The sequence below is a fragment of the Lucilia sericata genome, unplaced genomic scaffold (assembly GCF_015586225.1).
Source record: "Lucilia sericata isolate MDLA Ls3-8-SP2 unplaced genomic scaffold, ASM1558622v1 Contig000003F_arrow, whole genome shotgun sequence".
Taxonomy (NCBI): Eukaryota; Metazoa; Arthropoda; class Insecta; order Diptera; family Calliphoridae; genus Lucilia; species Lucilia sericata.
In genome coordinates this window covers 668,797-685,373 of record NW_023994044.1, presented here as the reverse complement: position 1 = coordinate 685,373, position 16,577 = coordinate 668,797, and the positions used below count along the sequence as shown (strand labels likewise).

At 32.4% G+C, this 16,577-nt stretch overlaps 1 protein-coding gene and 1 pseudogene across 4 annotated transcripts; both read left to right on the top strand.

Moving 5' to 3' along the window:
* Positions 1-3,338: 3,338 nt before the first annotated feature.
* Positions 3,339-8,644, top strand: LOC119599706 (D-2-hydroxyglutarate dehydrogenase, mitochondrial-like). Of its 4 annotated transcripts, none has more exons than XM_037949604.1 (6): positions 3,339-3,460; positions 6,415-6,513; positions 6,925-7,467; positions 7,533-7,701; positions 7,766-7,895; positions 7,956-8,644. In XM_037949604.1, the coding sequence occupies exons 2-6, from the start codon at positions 6,415-6,417 to the stop codon at positions 8,536-8,538; spliced, it is 1,524 nt and encodes a 507-aa protein (XP_037805532.1). In that variant the 5' UTR covers positions 3,339-3,460; the 3' UTR covers positions 8,539-8,644. The 4 variants fall into 4 exon arrangements, with proteins under 4 accessions (XP_037805532.1, XP_037805548.1, XP_037805538.1 ...); XM_037949620.1 differs by lacking the exon at positions 3,339-3,460 and adding an exon at positions 5,162-5,180; XM_037949610.1 differs by lacking the exon at positions 3,339-3,460 and adding an exon at positions 5,288-5,397.
* Positions 8,645-9,778: 1,134 nt separating this feature from the next.
* Positions 9,779-16,348, top strand: LOC119600028 (annotated as a pseudogene).
* Positions 16,349-16,577: the final 229 nt, after the last annotated feature.

Genomic DNA, 16,577 nt, shown 5'->3' with positions numbered 1-16,577 from the left:
TCGTGGTTGAATCGTTCGAGGATAGCTGCCCTCTGCGAGAGCGGAGATCTGCCCAGGAGAAACCCTGTTTAACCGGGGAGATCCGGAACCTTGGGAAGACTCTTCGCATACTATTTAATCAGGCACGGCGTAAAAAGACTATACTGCTGTCTTTTTATGAGGGATGAGTATCGCAATAAACTTGGTGAAAATAAGAGACGTATCGAAGATAAAAAAGTTTCTATCCAAAACTCATGTTCAGCCGGAATCTATGATCGATGACACGGGCATTTCCCACCCGGTACATCGAATAACATGGATGAACCGATATTGGAGAAAGGGAAGGCTAATACGGAAATATTTATTACATCTGACATGGTTAAAGTGGCAATAAAGAGCTTTGCTCCCGGATGGCATTTTCCCGACACTTTTGTAGATGGAGGCGGGACTGGTTTCGGTACATCTGTCACAAATATTCACTGCATGCTAGAAATTAACATATACCCCAGTTAAATGGCAGGATGCAAGGGTAATATTTATACCCAAACCAGGAAAACCTATACGACACATAAGTCCTATCGACCGATAAGTCTTACGTCCTTCCTACTTAAAACCTTGGAACGGATTGTCGATAGTATGGTTAAAAGCAGTATACCAACTGCATCCTTTGATAGCAAACTGTATACACTGGAGGTATGTATTGACATCGAAGGCGCCTTCAATAACGTGCACACTGATACTCTTATAGGGATTATCCTATCCCTAGACAGTTTTATGTTGACCGGGTGCTTCCGGAATAATATCACTTCCAAGATACTTGGATCTAACTTCGACGAATGCCTGGCAGTGGCAAAGAAAGTGCTCGGAGTTTCACTGTCCTCTCCACATGCTCTACATTCGTCTGAATCCGCACATCCAATTTTGCATAGATGTGCTCGTAATCTTGTGTGTCCACTTAGAATACGTACCATCATACTAACTCCAGACTTGCTCATTTTGAAGAGATTTTTCGTCTTGCTCTCATCAGGGTCACCCCATAAGATCTTCTACCCACTGTTTTATTATTCCAACAGGCCTTATGGGATTCTCTCACCCTTATTTTTAGTTTAGCTTTTGTTGCGTCGAATGGTTTTGCGTTTGTCAAGTTAACTGCCACGAGCTCCCCTCCCTTTAAAGCTAGTACATTCGCCCTTTCGTTGCCGACTACTCCCGAGTGGGAGAGTATTCAGTTAAAGCTTTCTTACAATCCAATACTGTCTTAGATTTAGTTCTATCACCTGATATCGACCTAATTGCCTTCCGGCTCTTGGTAAATATATTAAGAGCTGTGGGCGCCATATTTATTCTAATCCAATATACGCATTCCGTTATTGCTCGTACTTCTGCCTGGGAGCTTGTGTTATGATTTGGTAAACGGTGGTATATTTCTGTTTCTGGGTCTTCAATATAGAACCCCAGCCCCAATTTGTCCTCCAATTTAGAACCATCCGTGTAACAACGGATTCCTACTGGTATTTGCTCCAGTGTTCCGCTTGACCAAGACATTCTATCTGGGATTAGCGTTTCAAAGTTTCCGACATATTCTGTGTCTGGTTTACGATCAGGCACGTCCGATGATTGTGTATAACCTTCCAATGTGTCCAATATACATTGATGGCGTATTCTATAACCGCTAGTTCGCCTAAAGTAAAGAGCCGTTCGGCTGTAAGCGACGCCTCATATCTTAAATATGTTTCATTGGGTGGAATATCTTGCAACGTTTCCAGAGGCTTGGTTGAAGTAGTACACATGGCATCACTTACAACCAAGCAGCATGTACGCTGAACTCCCTGTAGTAGTTTGACACTGTACTTTTTGTCTAAAGCAGTCCACCAAATTATTAAAGCATAAGATTAGAATTGGTTTAATTACACTTTTGTAAAGCCAATTTGTCATAGTAGGACTAAGACCCCATTTCATGTCTATAGTTCTCCTACATATCGCCCAGCACCGCTGTGCCTTGTTGATCCTATCCTCTATGTTGTGTCTCCATTTTAATTTCCGATCGAGGATTACACCTAAGTACTTAACTTTGTCTGTCACTGGCATCTTCTTGCCCAGGAAGCAAAATTCAGTATACGTACCTTCGATGTCAATACATACCGCCAGGCTATATAGTTTGCTATCAAAGGATGTACCTATCATTCCTGACTAACACTGATTGGAAGATTCTTAGGAATTACGTTCAGTAAACTGCGTTTCTGAACACTGAAAAATAATTCATTCAGTGAACTTTTTTTCATGATAAGGAGTGCACAAAAGGCCCGATAGTGGCCTAGGTGTATTTCTTCGGATTTGATGTAGTATACATCCTCCTATCAACCTAACCTAACCAGCAAACATCAGAACAAACGCAATGCACCCTACCCAAGCCAGATTAAAAATTAATCAATTCTAAACATAATTATGTATCTACATATGTACATATATCTGAGTTTTGGATAATTTAAAAATAATTTTAGTTAAAACCCAACAAATTTTTCACTTTTTTGACTTCTAAAAGAATTGCTTTCGTATTGGTTAGAAGTTTCGCCTCTGACGCACAAACTATCCCGAAGGGAGTATCTTCCGCAATGCGAATATGATTGTTGCCGCAACAAATTTTGGCTTAAATATATTATAGGTATAACTCTCCGATCATGAAACAATTTATACCACATATAAAGCTTTCAATTCTATGACTTGTGATATATGTCTTTTGGTCAACCATCAAAGTTAAATTTATATAAATATATCATTAGAAAGAGCTTTGAAATACCTTTTCAAAGATATATAATATGACCGCATTTATTAACCCTTTGAGAACAAATTCCACAAAAAGTATTTTTTATATGGAGTTTTTTGATGAAAGTGCCGTTATTTCATAAATCCATCGATATAATGGTACCTCTTTCTAATGATATATATATTGTCCGAATGGGTTCTTAAATAGAGAAGATATTGATAATATATATATTTAACTTCGAAAGTCTATAACTCCATAACTATACATTTGTTGACCAAAAGACATATATCATAAATCATAGAATTAAAAGGCCTATAAGAGGTAAAATTTTTGTCAAAATTGGAGAGTTATACCCAATGTATATTAGTTCCCAATTTTTTTCTTCTAAATAATACGAATTCGTATTGTATTCGTATCCCCTTGTTTGTAGGGACATAGAAAAATGTGTTTTATTGTCAGGGGCAACAAATTTCATTTTATTTTAATATACATTTTTAAAATCGAAAAACAAAATAAAAGATATTAAAATGACAATATGTACATATATATATATACATATATTAATATGACAATGCTGTTACATCAGTTGGCATCACTTGTACATAAGCGAAAGAGTTTAAAAACAAAACAGAAAACAAGCAGAACAGATGTTTTACTAACTAATCGTTTAATAGATACGGTCTGTGTTTTTGTTCGGGAAATATCTGAAAGATAGAGGTACTTATTTAATATAAAAACGTAAATATTTGTATTATTTAATTAGTTTTTTTATTTTTTGTAAATATAGGTACATAAGTTGAAATAAAATAAAACAATATTTAAATTATTTAATTATGTATTTTTCTAATTATGCTGTTAAAGAAAACAAAAGTGAATAATTTATTTTGTCTCTATCTACGCACATTTATTGTGTTTTTGTTATATTACTTACGTATATACATATGTATGTATGTATGTGAACAAACATTCTTTAATTCTCTTCTAAATCATCATAAAGATGCCAGACATTTGTTTAAAAATGGCCTTAGTTTTTAATATGGAATATAATAAAAATACATTATAAAGAAATAAACACCTAACAAAGTAATATTTATACATACATATTGTATACAAATACATACGCGGTAGTATGTATTTACGTATTCCAAAAATTTTGTTATCGCTGATTTACACCGGTCAATTTTACTTCCATAAGTTTTAATTTTATGACAGAAATATCATTCTTATCTCTTCTCCCTCTCAAACAAATTCAAAATCTTGCGCAAGTAATCTTGAAGAGTCTAAATTAAGGCCATGGCAGAACTAGGTTTAAATTTTTTATTACAATTTACACTTTTGGCATTTTGCTTTAAGAAAGTCTGGTAGCACAGGTCATAATGTATGTTTTCAAGAGAAAGATACATTATAAAATGTTTCTCTCAAAATAAAATTTGTTTAGAAAGTAAGTAATAAAGAACAAGTAAGAAATTATAGTCGGGCGTGGCCGACCATATGATACCCTACACCAGTTATGAATATTAAATGTGATTTATTTTTCATAATAAAGCATTTATCTTCAATATTCTCTTGTTCCGATACATTTAAGCAATTTATGGATGAAAAACTAATTTTCTGAAAGAGGCTTTATATGGGGGCTAGGGGCAAATATGGACCAAGCCCGATAAAATTTTGTGAATATATTTATATTGACATAATATTTTATTGTGCTGAATTTCATCGCGATATTTGTGTTTATAAGTTAATTTGGGACATTCAAGTAACTTTCTGAAGGGGACTTTGTATGGGAGCTAGGGTCAAATGTGGCCCGATCTTTATGAAATTTTGGCAGGGTCATCAAGACTTCAATAAAACTTAGTTGTGCCGTATTTTATCGATATATCTGTATATTTAACATAATTATGAGCTCAGAAGCCCTTTTCGGGGGGTTCTGTTGTATGGGGGCTAGGTGAAATAATGGAACCATTTTCAATAGGCTTCGTCCTTGGGTCAAATAAAACGTGCGTGCCAAATTTCATCCAATTATCTTGAAAATTGCGACCTGTACCTTGCGCACAAGGTTTACATGGACAGCCAGCCAGCCAGCCAGACGGACGGACGGACGGACATAGCTTAATCGACTCAGAAAACGATTCTAAGCCGATTGGTATACTTTAAGGTGGGTCTAGGACGAATATTTTTGTATGTTACAAACATCAGCACAAATCCAATATACCCTCCCCACTAAAGTGGTGTAGGGTATAAATACGAGAAAAATTATTTTAAGAAATAGATAAGAAATACAAAGAACAAAAAATTGTTTTTCTTATTCTATTCTTCTTTGGGATAATTTTCCATTAAAAAGAATTATAAATATTCACTCAGCATTCACGTGAAGAAATTTATCGAGTTTAAGATTAATATTCATATTATTTTTTATGTTTTCAAAATTGAGAGCGCGGTAAATGTTTTATTTCTATTTTATTCGAAGAGAATCGGATGAATGAGCGTTTGATGGCGAGAAGCTTTTTTTGATAATTATCATTACTTTTGTTGTGTTTTTTATTCTACAAAAATAGATCTGTTTTGTTGTTGCAATATTTTTTTGAGCATTACTGTATTACTAGTGTTTGAGTAGATTTCAGTATTTAGTTGTTAGTAAGTTGTCAAAAAGAAAGGTATAATTTTATATTCTATTTAATTTATTTGCTATTAATTTATTTATCGAAGTAATTGTCAAAATCGGTGGTTTGTAATATTTCAATTTAAACACATGTTTAAAGAAGTGTGATAAACATAAAAGTGGAGATCGTAATATCTTATATCGAGTGATAATTATTAGTTATATACATATAGATATTTAATTTTTAACTAAAACATTTGGAAACATTTATATATTTTTTAATCAACAGCCCTTAATTATATAAACAAAATACCTACATAGGTTAAATGTAAAGATTTTAATTTTTTAGATAGGTATAAAAGGTTCAAATTTTCTTTAAAAATCTGAAAGGACTGGAAGATAATGATAGTTTTGTACAAACTAATGTTTCAATTCTCTGACATATAAATGGTACTGAGGAAATTGAAGTTAAATTTATTTACAAAGTGCATAGAGATGAGTGTCAAGTAACAGACTATTGTTAATCTTATCTTCATACAATTAAACAATTTGAAAATAATGAAAACAAATACACTGTGCAACAGACAAATTCGCAAAATATAAACACTTATTTAGTAATTTCGTTTGAAAATTCATAAAAATATTCGTTATATTTTCAACCCCATTATTATTTAACGGTAGTATTTATCAAGTGCCTGTTTCGGCAGAGTTCTTGTAAGTAATATGTTATAGCAAAAACGAAAATGTTTCTAAATAAGTGAAACTCAAGGTGTGATATACATACATATGTATGTATGTACATACTTATAACGTTATTAGAAATTTTGTAGCAATAAATTTTTTTTTTAAATTTTGGGTAAAGGTCAGTTTTTCAAATCAGAATACATATTTTTAACGCAAAATGGAGGCGTTATCTCAGGATGACTTTCTGGTCCATAGTGCAATATCCGCCTATTGAAATATTTCAATAGAGTTCTTTATTGATCCATTTGAAATTTAAAAGTTTTTATCCATAACTTTTCAAGTTTTGTCAATACATATAGGTATAATTAACAAACATTTTTTATTCCAGATGCAGCGTTTTAAAACATTGACACAATTAAAAAACACATTACTGTTGCCCACATTTCGCACATATAGTAAGTCTTCGAAGTTGCCGGAGTTAACACAGGTAAATCCTATCCTAAAGTATTCGATATGTATAATTTAAAATCTTCATAAAATTATAATAAGATTTACGTTTCTTTTGAATCGTTGAAAGTGTTTTCTCTTAATAAACAATAAAGTATTTCATAATTTCTATACTGCTACTGAAATCATCTACATATGCATGTAATATTGAAAACAAACAAAAAATTAAGGTGAAATTGTTCAGAAGATTTGCTTTCTGACCATAAATTCAACACCAATAGTAAAAAAGGATGAGAAATTCTAAAAATAAAACAAATAACCCACATACCTATTAGATTAGATACTTAAATACATACATATGGTTCTTTAATCCTCTTGCCGAACAAAAAGTACAGCAAGGGGATTAAGAAAATAATTATTTCAAGTTATTCATTGTCAAATTTATTTCTAGGTACGTCACAAAATACAACGTGGCAATTATGCCGAATTGAATGGCTCAGATGTGTCCTTCTTTGAATCGTTAATTGGCACCACTAATGTTTTGAAAGACGGCGAAGATGATCTACAAGGTTATAATGTGGACTTTTTGCGAAGTGTGCGTGGTAGCAGTAAACTGGTACTTAAACCTGGCTCAACGCAAGAAGTTTCCGAAATTCTAAAATACTGTAACGATAAACGTTTGGCCGTCTGTCCTCAGGGTGGTAATACCGGTTTAGTGGGTGGTTCGGTGCCAGTATGTGATGAAATTGTCCTTTCATTGGCACGTCTTAATAAAATCATTAGTATTGATGATATAACGGGCATCACAGCTTGTGAATCTGGCTGCATATTGGAAAATCTAGATGCTAAAACTAGAGAGGCTGGTTTAGTAGTACCAATTGATTTGGGTGCCAAATCAAGTTGTCATATTGGTGGTAATATATCTACAAATGCTGGTGGTTTGCGTGTCATCCGTTATGGTAATTTACATGGTTCCGTTTTAGGAGTGGAAGCGGTAAGTCTAGCAGTTTGAAATTGTATAATAAAGTATTTAATTTTGTTATATAATAATCTCCAAAGGTTTTGGCTGATGGCAAAGTATTGGATTTAATGTCGGACTTTAAAAAAGATAACACTGGCTACCATCTGAAACATTTGTTTATTGGCTCCGAGGGTACTTTGGGCGTAGTTACCAAATTGGCTATTCTATGTCCGCCAGTTTCCGATTCTGTAAATTTGTCTTTCTTGGGTAATTTATTTTGAAAAAAAAAGTTTGTAAAATATATCCCTCATGGGTTTCATTTCTATTACAGCCCTAAACTCATTCGAAAGTGTTTTGCAGACATTCAAAAATGCCAAACGTCATTTGGGCGAAATTTTATCATCCTGTGAAATGATTGATGCAAAATCCTTAGCTGCTAGTTGTGAAAATTTCAACTTTAAGTATGTATTTAATAGTTTTACTATTAGCACTGTGTTAGATTAATCCATTTCTATATGTAGAGCCCCTATTGAAGGTTTCCCATTCTATATGATGATTGAAACCTCTGGCAGCAATGCTGATCATGACATGGAAAAAGTGAACAACTTCCTGCAATACATAATGGAAAAAGGCGATGTGATCGATGGTACCTGCACGAATGAACCTAGTAAAATGCAGGAGTTGTGGAAAATTCGTGAATTCATTTCCACTGCTTTAACCAGGGATGGTTATTGCTTTAAATACGATGTATCTCTTCCATTACGTTCCTTTTACGAAATTGTTAATGTTCTTGACAAACGTGTTGGTCATATGGCGAAACGTGTTTGCGGCTATGGCCATCTGGGAGATTCTAATTTGCATCTCAATGTTTCCTGTGAGGAGTATTCACCTGAATTGTATAAAATGCTCGAACCATTCGTTTATGAATACACGGCACAGTTGAAGGGCAGTATAAGTGCTGAACATGGTATAGGTTTCCTTAAGAGAAATTACTTAAAATATTCTAAAAATCCCGATGCTATAGAAATGATGAAGAAAATGAAACAAGTTTTAGATCCAAATTGTATATTGAATCCTTATAAAGTTTTAGGTGAATTAAATTAAGTATAATATATGTAAATTATGATTTTGTTGCTTTTGTTTGTATATACATGTGTTTATTTTTTTCATAGATGAATGTGATTTTGCAATAAAACAATAATTAACTGTATGATTGTTTTCATAGTGAATTTTTAGAACTAGGTTTTCCATGTTCTATTGAAACTTTTTTCATTCCACTTTTTTCAAAACGGAATCGTAAGAAAAATAAACTATTTCGTTTCAATGCTTTACGATAGTATTTGATGAGAATGTTGTGGTCCATCGCCATGATTGTACAGTTGCCCGCATATGAAATCACGTCTACACCTTGTGGAGGTGCGGGGAGCTTAGAGAGGTAGAAGTTAAATAAAAGTGACGATAGTACTCTACCTTGAGGTACGCCTTGTACGAATGCTGCTATGAAGTGGTGTTGTGAGTACGAACAGGATATCCAGTTTCACTATCGGTATTTATTGTATGTACATTAGAGTGATTCATGCTTGTATGAAGGAAAAAATTGAATTGTTCTATGGGTTGTAAAACTATGTCATACAAAAAAAAAAAATTAGGCTGATTGGATAACGTTAACAGGTGCCGCAACGGCTCTGAAGTTTCCGAGTGCATTTACAAGGGGAAAATATCGATTTTTTTCAGTTTTTGCTGTCCGAATTTAATAAAACTTCGGATATATATTTTGTATTATCTAGACTATAATACTCTGATAATACTTTATTTAAAGTGTGAAACAGTAAAGAATTAATACGTATTCTTTATATCTTTTCGAAATGCTTACTCTGTGCACATTACGATTCCTTTGCAATAAAGTTCAAAATTTATCGACTCAGAAAACGATTCTAAGCCGATTGGTATACTTTAAGGTGGGTCTAGGACGAATATTTTTGTATGTTACAAACATCAGCACAAATCCAATATACCCTCCCCACTAAAGTGGTGTAGGGTATAAATACGAGAAAAATTATTTTAAGAAATAGATAAGAAATACAAAGAACAAAAAATTGTTTTTCTTATTCTATTCTTCTTTGGGATAATTTTCCATTAAAAAGAATTATAAATATTCACTCAGCATTCACGTGAAGAAATTTATCGAGTTTAAGATTAATATTCATATTATTTTTTATGTTTTCAAAATTGAGAGCGCGGTAAATGTTTTATTTCTATTTTATTCGAAGAGAATCAGATGAATGAGCGTTTGATGGCGAGAAGCTTTTTTTGATAATTATCATTACTTTTGTTGTGTTTTTTATTCTACAAAAATAGATCTGTTTTGTTGTTGCAATATTTTTTTGAGCATTACTGTATTACTAGTGTTTGAGTAGATTTCAGTATTTAGTTGTTAGTAAGTTGTCAAAAAGAAAGGTATAATTTTATATTCTATTTAATTTATTTGCTATTAATTTATTTATCGAAGTAATTGTCAAAATCGGTGGTTTGTAATATTTCAATTTAAACACATGTTTAAAGAAGTGTGATAAACATAAAAGTGGAGATCGTAATATCTTATATCGAGTGATAATTATTAGTTATATACATATAGATATTTAATTTTTAACTAAAACATTTGGAAACATTTATATATTTTTTAATCAACAGCCCTTAATTATATAAACAAAATACCTACATAGGTTAAATGTAAAGATTTTAATTTTTTAGATAGGTATAAAAGGTTCAAATTTTCTTTAAAAATCTGAAAGGACTGGAAGATAATGATAGTTTTGTACAAACTAATGTTTCAATTCTCTGACATATAAATGGTACTGAGGAAATTGAAGTTAAATTTATTTACAAAGTGCATAGAGATGAGTGTCAAGTAACAGACTATTGTTAATCTTATCTTCATACAATTAAACAATTTGAAAATAATGAAAACAAATACACTGTGCAACAGACAAATTCGCAAAATATAAACACTTATTTAGTAATTTCGTTTGAAAATTCATAAAAATATTCGTTATATTTTCAACCCCATTATTATTTAACGGTAGTATTTATCAAGTGCCTGTTTCGGCAGAGTTCTTGTAAGTAATATGTTATAGCAAAAACGAAAATGTTTCTAAATAAGTGAAACTCAAGGTGTGATATACATACATATGTATGTATGTACATACTTATAACGTTATTAGAAATTTTGTAGCAATAAATTTTTTTTTTAAATTTTGGGTAAAGGTCAGTTTTTCAAATCAGAATACATATTTTTAACGCAAAATGGAGGCGTTATCTCAGGATGACTTTCTGGTCCATAGTGCAATATCCGCCTATTGAAATATTTCAATAGAGTTCTTTATTGATCCATTTGAAATTTAAAAGTTTTTATCCATAACTTTTCAAGTTTTGTCAATACATATAGGTATAATTAACAAACATTTTTTATTCCAGATGCAGCGTTTTAAAACATTGACACAATTAAAAAACACATTACTGTTGCCCACATTTCGCACATATAGTAAGTCTTCGAAGTTGCCGGAGTTAACACAGGTAAATCCTATCCTAAAGTATTCGATATGTATAATTTAAAATCTTCATAAAATTATAATAAGATTTACGTTTCTTTTGAATCGTTGAAAGTGTTTTCTCTTAATCTATATATATAAAATTCTAACGTTACTGACTGACTGACTGACTGACTGACTGACTGATTCATCATCGCACAGCCTAAACGGTTGAAGCTAAAGAGCTGAAATTTGGACAGGAGGTTGGTCTCCCGCCAAATAGATCCACTAAGACGGGATTTTTGGAAATTCGAATGTTTAGGGGGTAAAAAAGGGTAAAAACGGGTAAATTCGGTAACCTTATATCTCCTAAACTAGAAAAGATACAAAAACAGCTTAAAGCTTATCGCCGTTCATTTAAAAAATAAACGGACAGGTGTCTGGTACTTTTTTAAAATTCGGCCCCTTTAGGGAATAAACGGGTAAAAACTGTATTTTGGTACTTTTTTCGCACCCCATGTATCTTTTAAACCAGTGCACATTCAAAAAATATTTTTGACTCCTTCATAACTTAACGAAAAAATAAAAATATGAATTTAGTACTTTTTGGATATTCGGACGTTTAAGGGGTTAAAATTGTACCTATTTTTGGTACTTTTTTCATAAAACATTGTTTTTGGTTTATTAACTTATACATATGAATACATAATAACGGGCTCCCACTACGATGTTGCAACTTTTTGGAATAGAATTTTTATTTCGTTAATGGGGAGGAAAAAAGTACCAAAAGGGGTAAAAACGGGAAATTTGATTTTATTCAACCACAATGATCCAATTTAGATAAAATTTTTAAATTTAGAAACACTAAATATCCTAATGGGGTGTTATTTGGAACCCTGGTATCAAGTGATATTTTTTGGTACTTTTCATTCTCCAACTGGTCCTTTTTGAGTTTTCTATGATATTGAAATAGAAACATGAAATAAATAATAAAGGGACTTTTCGCTACTTTTTCGTTCTACACAGGTACTTTTTTGAGTTTTCTTTAAAATTAAAGCTAGAAACATGAAATTAAGCATGTAGAGCTCGGAGTAAATGAGAATCTACAAAATGGGACTTTTTGGTACTTTTTCGTTCTTCAAAAGGTACTTTTTGAATTTTCTATAATATTGAACCTAGAAACATGAAATTAAACATGTAGAGACCGGAGTAAATGAGAATCTATAAAAGGGGACTTTTTGGTACTTTTTCGTCCTTCGACTGGTACTTTTTGAGTTTTCTATAAAATTTAACCTAGAAACATGAAATTAAGCATGTAGAGCCCGGAGTAAATGAGAATCTATATAAGGGGACTTTTTGGTACTTTTTCGTCCTTCGACTGGTACTTTTTAAGTTTTCTATAAAATTTAACCTAGAAACATGAAATTAAGCATGTAGAGCCCAGAGTAAATGAGAATCTATAATAGGGGACTTTTTGGTACTTTTTCGTCCTTCGACTGGTACTTTTTGAGTTTTCTATAAAATTTAACCTAGAAACATGAAATTAAGCATGTAGAGCCCAGAGTAAATGAGAATCTATAATAGGGGACTTTTTGGTACTTTTTCGTCCTTCAACTGGTACTTTTTGAGTTTTCTATAAAATTTAACCTAGAAACATGAAATTAAGCATGTAGAGCCCTTAGTAAATGAGAATCTATAAAAGGGGACTTTTTGGTACTTTTTCGTCCTTCGACTGGTACTTTTTGAGTTTTCTATAAAATTTAACCTAGAAACATGAAATTAAGCATGTAGAGCCCTTAGTCAATGAGAATCTATAAAAGGGGACTATTTGGTACTTTTTCGTCTTTCGACTGGTACTTTTTGAGTTTTCTATAAAATTTAACCTAGAAACATGAAATTAAGCATGTAGAGCCCTTAGTAAATGAGAATCTATAAAAGGGGACTTTTTGGTACTTTTTCGTCCTTCGACTGATACTTTTTGAGTTTTCTATAAAATTTAACCTAGAAACATGAAATTAAGCATGTAGAGCCCGGAGTAAATGAGAATCTATAAAAGGGGACTTTTTGGAACTTTTTCGTCTTTCGACTGGTACTTTTTGAGTTTTCTATAAAATTTAACCTAGAAACATGAAATTAAGCATGTAGAGCCCTTAGTAAATGAGAATCTATAAAAGGGGACTTTTTGGTACTTTTTCGTCCTTCGACTGGTACTTTTTGAGTTTTCTATTAAATTTAACCTAGAAACATGAAATTAAGCATGTAGAGCCCTTAGTAAATGAGAATCTATAAAAGGGGACTTTTTGGTACTTTATCGTCTTTCTACTGGTACTTTTGAGTTTTCTATAAAATTTAACCTAGAAACATGAAATTAAGCATGCGGAGGCCTTAGTTAATGAGAATCTATAAAAGGGGACTTTTTGGTACTTTTTCGTCCTTCGACTGGTACTTTTTGAGTTTTCTATGAAATTTAACCTAGAAACATAAAATAAGCATGTAGAGGCCTTAGTAAATGAGAATCTATAAAAGGGGACTTTTTGGTACTTTATCGTCTTTCGACTGGTACTTTTTGAATTTTCTATAATATTGATCCTAGAAGCATGAAATTAAGCATGTAGAGCCTGGAGTAATGAGAATCTATAAAAGGGGACTTTTTGGTACTTTTTCTTTCTTCAAAAGGTACTTTTTGAATTTTCTATAATATTGATCATAGAAGCATGAAATTAAGCATATAGAGCCTGGAGTAAATGAGAATCTATAAGAGGGGACTTTTTGGTACTTTTTCGTTCTTCAAAAGGTACTTTTTGAATTTTCTATAATATTGAACCTAGAAACGTGAAATTAAGCAAGTACAGCCAAGATTAAGTGATAACCTATAAAAGGGGACTTTTCGGCACTTTTCGTTCTTCAAAAGGTACTTTTTGAATTTTCTAATATTGAACCTAGAAACATGAAATTAAGTACGTAGAGCCCGGAGTAAGTGAGAACATATAAAAGAGGACTTTTTGGTAATTTTTCGTTCTTCAAAAGGTACTTTTTGTGTTTTTTATAACATGAAATTAACCATGTGGAGCCCGGAGTTAATGAGAATCTATAAAAGGGGACCCTTTGGTAATTTTTCGTTCTTCAACTGGTACTTTTTTAATTTTCTATAATATTGAACTTAGGAACATGAAATTAAATAAAAGAGGTCTTTTGTTACTTTTTGGTACTTCATTGGTACTTTTTGAGTTTTCTAAAATATTGAATATATAAACATAAATTTAAATAGGGGAATTTTTGATATTGCAGATATATATACATTTACAATAATATTTATTTTATTTCATTACGATGAGGGTAGCGAAGCACACTGGGTATAGCTAGTAAACAATAAAGTATTCATAATTTCTATACTGCTACTGAAATCATCTACATATGCATGTAATATTGAAAACAAACAAAAAATTAAGGTGAAATTGTTCAGAAGATTTGCTTTCTGACCATAAATTCAACACCAATAGTAAAAAAGGATGAGAAATTCTAAAAATAAAACAAATAACCCACATACCTATTAGATTAGATACTTAAATACATACATATGGTTCTTTAATCCTCTTGCCGAACAAAAAGTACAGCAAGGGGATTAAGAAAATAATTATTTCAAGTTATTCATTGTCAAATTTATTTCTAGGTACGTCACAAAATACAACGTGTGCAATTATGCCGAATTGAATGGCTCAGATGTGTCCTTCTTGAATCGTTAATTGGCACCACTAATGTTTTGAAAGACGGCGAAGATGATCTACAAGGTTATAATGTGGACTTTTTGCGAAGTGTGCGTGGTAGCAGTAAACTGGTACTTAAACCTGGCTCAACGCAAGAAGTTCCGAAATTCTAAAATACTGTAACGATAACGTTTGGGCCGTCTGTCCTCAGGGTGGTAATACCGGTTTAGTGGGTGGTTCGGTGCCAGTATGTGATGAAATTGTCCTTTTCATTGGCACGTCTTAATAAAATCATTAGTATTGATGATATAACGGGCATCACAGCTTGTGAATCTGGCTGCATATTGGAAAATCTAGATGCTAAAACTAGAGAGGCTGGTTTAGTAGTACCAATTGATTTGGGTGCCAAATCAAGTTGTCATATTGGTGGTAAATATCTACAAATGCTGGTGGTTTGCGTGTCATCCGTATGGTAATTTACATGGTTCCGTTTTAGGAGTGGAAGCGGTAAGTCTAGCAGTTTGAAATTGTATAATAAAGTATTTAATTTTGTTATATAATAATCTCCAAAGGTTTTGGCTGATGGCAAAGTATTGGATTTAATGTCGGACTTTAAAAAAGATAACACTGGCTACCATCTGAAACATTTGTTTATTGGCTCCGAGGGTACTTTGGGCGTAGTTACCAAATTGGCTATTCTATGTCCGCCAGTTTCCGATTCTGTAAATTTGTCTTTCTGGGTAATTTATTTTGAAAAAAAAGTTTGTAAAATATATCCCTCATGGGTTTCATTTCTATTACAGCCCTAAACTCATTCGAAAGTGTTTTGCAGACATTCAAAAATGCCAAACGTCATTTGGGCGAAATTTTATCATCCTGTGAAATGATTGATGCAAAATCCTTAGCTGCTAGTTGTGAAAATTTCAACTTTAAGTAATGTATTTAATAGTTTTACTATTAGCACTGTGTTAGATTAATCCATTTCTATATGTAGAGCCCCTATTGAAGGTTTCCCATTCTATATGATGATTGAAACCTCTGGCAGCAATGCTGATCATGACATGGAAAAAGTGAACAACTTCCTGCAATACATAATGGAAAAAGGCGATGTGATCGATGGTACCTGCACGAATGAACCTAGTAAAATGCAGGAGTTGTGGAAAATTCGTGAATTCATTTCCACTGCTTTAACCAGGGATGGTTATTGCTTTAAATACGATGTATCTCTTCCATTACGTTCCTTTTACGAAATTGTTAATGTTCTTGACAAACGTGTTGGTCATATGGCGAAACGTGTTTGCGGCTATGGCCATCTGGGAGATTCTAATTTGCATCTCAATGTTTCCTGTGAGGAGTATTCACCTGAATTGTATAAAATGCTCGAACCATTCGTTTATGAATACACGGCACAGTTGAAGGGCAGTATAAGTGCTGAACATGGTATAGGTTTCCTTAAGAGAAATTACTTAAAATATTCTAAAAATCCCGATGCTATAGAAATGATGAAGAAAATGAAACAAGTTTTAGATCCAAATTGTATATTGAATCCTTATAAAGTTTTAGGTGAATTAAATTAAGTATAATATATGTAAATTATGATTTTGTTGCTTTTGTTTGTATATACATGTGTTTATTTTTTTCATAGATGAATGTGATTTTGCAATAAAACAATAATTAACTGTATGATTGTTTTCATAGTGAATTTTTAGAACTAGGTTTTCCATGTTCTATTGAAACTTTTTTCATTCCACTTTTTTCAAACGGAATCGTAAGAAAAAATAAACTATTTCGTTTCAATGCTTTACGATAGTATTTGATGAGAATGTTGTGGTCCATCGCCATGATTGTACAGTTGCCCGCATATGAAATCACGTCTACACCTTGTGGAGGTGCGGGGAGCTTAGAGAGGTAG